The sequence below is a fragment of the Trichechus manatus genome, unplaced genomic scaffold, assembly GCF_000243295.1.
Source record: "Trichechus manatus latirostris isolate Lorelei unplaced genomic scaffold, TriManLat1.0 scaffold00327, whole genome shotgun sequence".
Classification (NCBI taxonomy): Eukaryota; Metazoa; Chordata; class Mammalia; order Sirenia; family Trichechidae; genus Trichechus; species Trichechus manatus.
In genome coordinates, this window is record NW_004444263.1 from 597,212 (window position 1) to 605,621 (window position 8,410).

General features: G+C 43.6%; 1 protein-coding gene across 1 annotated transcript in view; it reads left to right on the forward strand.

The window, feature by feature from the left end:
• Window positions 1-8,410, forward strand: part of PPT2 (palmitoyl-protein thioesterase 2) — a 14,933-nt gene continuing 6,523 nt past the window's right edge. Inside the window, exons 1-7 of the mRNA XM_023725550.1 lie at window positions 1-203; window positions 391-584; window positions 828-981; window positions 1,451-1,546; window positions 1,635-1,742; window positions 2,526-2,609; window positions 2,729-2,813. Coding sequence (XP_023581318.1) covers window positions 399-584; window positions 828-981; window positions 1,451-1,546; window positions 1,635-1,742; window positions 2,526-2,609; window positions 2,729-2,813 — 713 coding nt within the window. The 5' untranslated portion in view covers window positions 1-203; window positions 391-398. The remainder of the gene's footprint in view (window positions 204-390; window positions 585-827; window positions 982-1,450; window positions 1,547-1,634; window positions 1,743-2,525; window positions 2,610-2,728; window positions 2,814-8,410) is intronic.

The following is an 8,410-nucleotide window of genomic DNA, read 5'->3' on the forward strand; positions in this document are numbered from 1 at the left end:
CTAGACTCGGGAGAAGTAAACAGCGGGCCGACCGAGGCTCGCGGACTCAGGCCAGGTGGGAGTTTGCACTCTCCAGGGGGCCTGGGCTGCTACTCAGGGGTCTTGCAAAACCCCGAGTCGTGCGTGATGCATTAGGAAGATCCCGGGCCTAGGGACAGAACCCCCGAGCGCCGAGTTGGAGGCGGAGCTTCGGGAGTGCTTTGGTGCGTCTACGTAGTAGGGGGGGTTTGTGTGAGGGGGAGGGAGGGGAGGACCCGAGTAAGTTAATAGTAGGTTATTCTGTGACAAGGTCCTGGTGGGAACGGAGGTGGCTTGGTTGCCGGGCGTCTGTTCCAAAGGGAGGAGGTATTGTCATTTCCCTCACAGGCCTTCTCATCATCCCCTTCTCAGGCGGGAGCATGCTGGGGCTCCTGTGGCCGCGGCTTCCCCCGGCGGGGGTCCTGTTCCTGTTGCCCCTCCTGCCACTTCTGCTACTGCCCGCGACCCCGTCGCCCCACCGCGCCACCTACAAGCCGGTCATAGTTGTGCACGGGCTCTTTGACAGCTCGTACAGCTTCCGCCACCTGCTGGAATACATCAACCAGGTCTGGCAAGGGACGTCCCAGTGGAGGGTGGTTGGAGGCGTGTAAAATGACTGGGGAGGCAGAGGGGAGAACTGAAAGCCGCCTTTCTGGTCCTGCCCAGTTCCTCGGGGAGCTGGTGCTGGAGTAGCGAGAGCTAGGGGACAGGATCCCTGGTTCCAGCAGGGCACAGGCATGTGGCCTCTAGCCAGGGGCCAATGTGGGAGGGTCTTCATAGTCGGTGGCTGCATTGCCCCCTTTCCACAGACACACCCCGGGACTGTGGTAACAGTGCTTGATCTCTTCGATGGGAGAGAGAGCTTGCGGCCCCTGTGGGAACAGGTGCAAGGGTTCCGGGAGGCCGTGGCCCCCATCATGGCGAAGGCCCCTGAAGGAGTACATCTCATCTGCTACTCACAGGGTAGGGGCACCCCCATCCACCCACCCCCGACTCCTGAACCCTATCTAAGTCTTGATCCCCATCTGAGGGACACCTCCTAGTGTTCCTTTCTCTGAACCACCCTGCTGCAGCCAGAGCCCTGACTCCTGAGCCCTTCTTTTCTGATGTCCCTCATACCTGGGTCTTGTCTCTGTCTCCTGAATGGGAAGGAGGCTCCCTGAGCTGCTGCCTACTTCTTTCCCTATTTCCTAGGGTTCTTGACACCCTTTGACTTTAGGGATAACTGAGCAGTGAAGTGCACTAGGGAGTTAGAGAGTCAGACGGCCCAGAATCTAATTCTGGCCTTGCCACTTACATGCCCTTTGGCATAGTGTGTGCCTGCCTTCTCTGAGCCTCAGCCTCCTTTGTGTAATAGTGTGGTGGGGGGAAGGTGGGGGCTGTAGGCCTGGCTGTCCCTAAGTCCCTGCCCACTGTGGTATTCTGCCTACAGGGGGCCTTGTGTGCCGGGCACTGCTCTCTGTCATGGATGATCACAATGTGGATTCTTTCATCTCCCTCTCCTCTCCACAGATGGGACAGTATGGAGGTGCGTGGGCACTGTGGGCTTCACAGAGGGCTGCAAGTTTGGGGGCACAGAGGTTTGGAGACACTTAACACTGCTGTTCTCTTGCCAGACACAGACTATTTGAAGTGGCTGTTCCCTACCTCCATGCGATCTAACCTTTACCGGATCTGCTATAGCCCCTGGGGCCAGGAATTTTCCATTTGCAACTACTGGCACGGTGAGTGGAGGTGTCAAGCTGGGGTCTCCATGGGAGAGGGCACACGGAGGGTAGGGCCTGCTGCTCCTACCTCTACCATAACCAATAGCAACAATGACAACGATGAGAACTTACATTTATTGAGCACATACTATGTGCCAGGCGCTGTTCAAAATGTTTTATGTGTATTACCTTATTGTCTCAGAGAGTATAGTCTAGTACAAAGGTCAGCAAACCTTTTCTATAAAGGGTCAGATAGTAAATATTTTTGGCTTTGCAGGCCACACGGTCTCTTTCACAAGTACCTAACTCTGCTGTTATAGTGTGAAAGCAGCCTTAGACAATATATAAATGAATGAGCATGACCGTTCCAATAAAACTTTATTTACAAAAACAAGCGACAGGCTGGATTTGTCTTATGGTTCATAGTTTGCTAACCCCCAGTGTAATGTTTAAGATCCTTGATGCCGGGGCTAGACTACTTGGATTTGAATCCTGACCCTGCTGGATGATTTTTAGCAAGTTACTTTATGTCTCTGTGACTCAGTTTTCCTCATCTGTAAAATAATAATATAGCACTTACCTCACAGGGTGGTTGTGAGGATTAAATAACGAATGTACTGTACTTTGTACTGTACTTGGCACATATTAGGCACTAGATAAAAGTGTTTGCTATCATTTTTACTACTATTATTATTACTACTGTTACATAACTGTGCACCTTGACTATTATGGCAACCTCCTGATTGGTTTTTCAGCCTCGGGTCTTCTTTGACTGTCTTTCTAACTGCTCTTTGTACCCAGACCCTCACCATGATGACTTGTACCTCAACGCCAGCAGCTTCCTGGCCCTGATCAATGGGGAAAGAGACCATCCCAATGCCACTGGTGAGACCCCAGACCCCTACCTGGGTCCCCTTTTCTGCTTCTTTGATCTCCTGTATCCCCCTCCTCAACCTGGCCTGACCCCTGTGGCTGACCCACTCTCTCTTCTTGCCACCCTGCAGCATGGAGGAAGAACTTTCTCCGTGTAGGTCACCTGGTGCTGATCGGGGGCCCTGATGATGGTGTTATTACCCCCTGGCAGTCCAGGTAATAAGGGGCTGTGTGTATGGTCTTAAGATTGGCTGAGGACATCTCCCGCCCACCCCCGCCAATCTTTATTTCTAGCTTTGAGCTTTAAATGATTTTATCCAAATGTCTGCTATACATCTGTATTCAGGGGCACCTTCCAACTCATGCTTAAAACTGGCTTGCTTCCCCCACCATTCAGTTAATACCCTCCTATCCATCCTGTCACCTAAGACCAAAACCTGGGAATCATTCCCTGACCCCTTGTGTCTAGCTAAGTTACCAAGTCCTAGTCATTAAGTCAGTGATTCTACTTCCTCTCTATACCTTCTGCCCCACCTTTGTAAAAACTTTATTTTGAAATAATTAGATTCACAGGAAGTTGCAAAGATAGTACAGAGAGGTACCATGACCCTTCTCCCATTTTCCCCATGACTGCATCTTACATAACTATACCATAATATCAAATCCAGGAAATTGACATTGGTATAATATGTGTGTACAGTTCCATGCGATTGTATTACATTTCTTACCATCCTTTTTACTTAACTGGACCATTGTAACAGCCTCCACCTGGCCCTCTGCCTCCAGCCTGGTCCCCTCCATCCTATTCCGTAGGAAAAATCCATGGCTCCAGGGCACTAGGTATGTGCAGCCTCTGTTACAGATCATCACAATTGATCTACTTTAGTCACTCAACAAACATTTATTGAGTACTACTGTGTGCCCTCTTTGGGTGGTACAAATCGTTTGCACTTTACTAGCCTAAAGGTCAGTGGTCCAAACCCACCCAGCAGCGCTGCAGAAGAAAGGCCTAGAGATCTGCTTCTGTAAAGAATGCAGCCAAAAAAACCCTATGGAGCATCTACTTTGTAACACATGGGGTCACCATGAGTCAATCTATTCAATGGCAATGGGTTTAGTTTTGGTTTACTATATACCCAGGCACTGTTCTAGGCCCTGGAATGCAGTGGTGAATGAAACAGAAGTCCTTGCTGTCATGTAGCTTATATTTCTAGTGGGGGAGACAGATAATAAGTGTAAATCTATATGTCAGGTGGTGATAAAATAAGGCAGGGGAAGGGATTAAAAGATGACGGGGACTTATTTTAGACAGTGCCAGAGAAGTCTTCCTGGAAGAGGTGCCATTTGAGCAGAGACTGAAGGAAGTGAGGGAGGGAGCTGTACAGTCTCTGGGGAAAGAGTGACCCAAGGAGAAGGGTAGCACCTTCAAAGGCCCTGGGGAAGGTATGAGGAACAAGGACGACGGTATGGCTTCAGCACTGGGAGCAGGGGAGAGTGGTTGGAGAGGAGGTGAGAGAGGTAGTAGGAGATCAATTACGTTGAACCTTTGTAGCTGGAGTAAGAGCCTTGATTTTTTATTCTGAGTGAGATGGGAAGCCATTGGAGGTTTTTTGTTGTTGTTTGTTTTTTTTAAATTGGGGTTTAGATGAAACTTTACAGAGCAAATTAGTTTCTCATTAAACAATTAATACACACATTGTTTTGTGACATTGGTTAACCCCACGACATGTCAACACTCTCCCCTTCTCAACCTTGGGTTCCCCATCACTAGCTTTGCTGTCCCTTCCTGCCTTCTTGTCCTTGCCACTGGGCTGGTGTGCCCATTTAGTCTTGTTTTATTTTATGGGACTGTCTAATCTTTGGCTGAAGGGTGAACCTCAGGAATGACTTCATCACTGAGCTAAAAGGGTGTCCGGGGGCCGTACTCTCAGGGTTTCTCCAGTCTCTGTCAGGCCACTAAGTCTGGTCTTTTTTTGAGTTAGAATTTTGTTCTACATTTTTCTCCAGCTCTGTCTGGGACCTTCTATTGTGATCCCTGTCAGAGCAGTCAGTAGTGGTAGCTGGGCACCATCTAGTTATGTTGGTCTCAGTCTGGTGGAGGCTGTGGTACTTGTGGTCCATTAGTCCTATGGACTAATCTTTCCCTTATGTTTTTTGTTTTCTTTAATCTCCCTTGCTCCAGACGGGGTGAGACCAGTGGAGTGTCTTAGATGGCTGCTCACAAGCTTTTAAGACCCAAGATGCTACTCATCAAAGTAGGATGTAGAACATTTTCTTTATAAACTACCTTATGTGAATTGAGCTAGATGTCCCCTGAAACCATGGTCCCCCGCCCTCAGCCCAGTAATTCAGTCCCTCTGAGACTTTGGATGTGTCTTTGAAGCTTCCCTGACCTTGTCTTGGTCAAGTTGTGCTGATTTCCCCAGTATTGTGAACTGTCTTACCTTTGACCAAAGTTACTACTTATCTATTGTCTAGTGGTTTTCCCTCCCCTCCCTCGTAACCATCAAAGATTGTTTTTTTCTGTGTGTAAATCTTTTTATGAGTTTTTATAATAGTGGTCTCATACACTATTTGCACTTTTGTGATTGACGTATTTTACTCAGCATAATGTCCTCCATGTCGTGAGATGTGTCGAAGACTCATCATTGTTCTTTATTGTTGCGTAGTATTCCATTTTGTGTATGTACCATAGTTTATCTATTCATCTGTTGATGGGCACTTAGGTTGTTTCCATCTTTTTGCTATTATGAATAATGCTTCAGTGAACATGGGTGTGCATATGTCTATTCATGTGACAGCTCTTATTTTCTCTAGGATATATTCCTAGGAGTGGGATCACTGGATCGTATGGTATTTCTATTTCTAGCTTTTCAAGGAAGCACCATATCATTTTCCAAAATGGTTGTACCATCTTGCATTCCCAGCAACAGTGCATAAGAGTTCCAATCTCCCCTCAGCCTCTCCAACATTTGTTATTTTCTGTTTTTTTTTTTTGATTCATGCCAATAATGTAGGGGTGAGATGGTATCTCATTGTAGTTTTGATTTGCATTTCTCTAATGGCTAGTGATCACGAACATTTCTTCATGTGTCTGTTAGCCGCCTGAATGTCTTCTTTGGTGAAGTGTCTGTTCATATCCTTTGCTCGTTTCTTAATTGGATTATTTATCTTTTTGTTGTAGAGGTGTTGGATTTTCCCATAGATTTTAGAGATTAGACCTTTGTCAGATTTGTCATAGCCAAAAATTTTTCCCCAGTCTGTAGGTTCTCTTTTTACTCTTTTGGTGAAGTCTTTTGATGAGCGTAAGTGTTTAATTTTTAGAAGATCCTAGTTATCTAGCTTATCTTCTGTTGTTTATGTATTGTTAGTTATGGTTTGTATGCTGTTTATGCCATGTGTTAGGGCCTCTAGTGTTGATCTTATTTTTTTTTCTGTGCTCTTTATAGTTTTTGGTTTTATATTTAGGTCTTTGATCCATTTTGAATTAGTTTTTGTGTATGGTGTGAGGTATGGATCCTGTTTCATTTTTTTACAGATGGACATCCAGTTTTGCCAGCACCATTTGTTAAAAAGTGTCTCTTCCCCATTTAATGGACTCTGGACCTTTGTCAAAGATCATGTGATCACAGGTGGATGGATTTACATCTGGTTTCTATATTCTGTTCCATTGGTCAATATGTCTGTTGTTGTACCAGTACCAGGTGTTTTGACTACCGTAGCTGTATAGTAGGTTCTGAGGTTAGGTAGTGCAAGTCCTCCTGCTTTATTATTTTTTTTTCTTCAATAGTGCTTTACTTATCTGGGTCTCTTTCCTTTCCATATAAGGTTAATGATTAGTTTTTACATCTCATTAAAGAATGCTGTTGGTATTTGGATTGGGATTGCATTGTATTTGTAGATTGCTTTGATTAGAATTGACATTTTCACAATGTTGAGTCTACCTATCCATAAGCATGGTATGTTTTTCCATTTATGTAGGTCTCATTTGGTTTCTTGCAGTAGTGGTTTGTAGTTTTTTTTGTATGGGTCTTTTACGTCCCTGGTTACATTTATTCCTAAGTATTTTATTTTTTTAGGGGTTATATAAATAGTATTGTTTTCCTGATTTCCTTTTCATAGTTCTCTTTATTGGTGTATAGGAATTCAACTGATTTTTGTCTGTTTAACTTGTATCCTGCTACTCTGTTGAATCTTTCTGTTAGTTCTAGTAGTTTTATTGTGGAGTCTTTTGGGTTCTTGATGTATAGTATCATATCATTCACAAATAGGGATAGTTTTACTTCTTCCTTACCAATTTGGATGCCCTTTATTTCTTTTTCTTGCCGTACTGCTCTAGTTAGGACTTCCAGCACAATGTTAAATAGGAGCGGTGATAAAGGGCATCCTTGTCTTGTTCTGTTCTCAAGAGGAATATTTTGTCTCTCTCCATTAAGAATGATGTCAGCTGCTGGATTTGTATAGATGCCCTTTATTATGCTGAGGAATTTCCCTTCTATAACTATTTTATTGAGAGATTTTATCAGGAATGGGTGTTGGGCTTTGTCAAATGCCTTTTCGGCGTCAATTGAAATGATCGTGTGATTCTTTTGTTTTATTTATGTGGTGGATTATGTTGATTGATTTTCTAATGTTGAACCTTCCTTGCATACCTGGTATGAATCCCACTTGGTCGGGGTGTATTATTTTTTTGATATGATGCTGAAATCTGTTGACTAGAATTTTTGCATCTAGATGCATGAGGGATACTGGTTTGTAATTTTCTTTTTTTGTAGTGTCTTTGCCTGGTTTTGGTATCAGGGTTCTTCTGGCTTCATAGATTGAATTCGTAAGTATCCCTTCCTTTTCTATGTTCTGAAATAGTTTGAGTAGTACTGGTGCAAACTCTTCTCTAAATGTTTGGTAGAATTATCCAGTGAAGCCATCTTGGCCAGGGCTTTTTTCTGGAGTTTTTTTTTTTTTTAATTACCTTTTCAATCTCTTCTCTGTTATGGGTCTGTTCAGATTTCTGACCTCAGTTTATGTTAGTTTAGTTAGACAGTGTGTTTCTAGATGTTTGTCCATTTTCTCTAGGTTTTCAAATATGTTGGAGTATAGTTTTTCATAGTACTCTGTTATGATCCTTTTTATTTCAGTGGGTCAGTTGTAATGTTCCCCTATTTCATTTCTTATTAGGGTTATTTGCATCCTCTCCTATTTTTCTTTTGTAAGTTTGGCCAGTGGTTTGTTGATTTTGTTGATCTTTTCAAAGAACCAACTTTTGGTTTTGTTGATTGTTTCTATTTTTGTATTCTTTATTGCATTTATTTCTGCTCCGATCTTTATTATTTCCTTTCTTCTGGTGGCTGTGGGCTTCTTTTGCTGTTCTCTTTCTATTCAAGTTGTATGGCTAATGTTTTGATTTTTTTCCCTTCTTTTTTGATGTGTGCATCTATTGCTATAAATTGACCTTTAAGCACTGTCTTTGCTATGTCCCAAAGGTTTTGGTATGATGTGTTTTCATTCTTATTTGATTCTCGGAATTTTTTTATTCCATCTTTGATTTCTTCTGTTACCCAGTGGTTTTTAAGCAAGGTGTTAATTCAGTTTCTTTGTATTTGATTTTTTTTCCTTGCTCTTCATGTTATTAGTTTCTACTTTTATGGCATTGTGATCAGAGAAGATGCTTTGTATTATCTCAATGTTTTGGATTTTGTTGAGGGTTGCTTTGTGGCCCAAGATATGGTCTATTCTGGAGAATGTTCCTTGTGCGTGGGAAAAGAATGTGTACTTTGCTGCTGTTGGGTGGAGGGTTCTATATGTTTGTGAGGTCA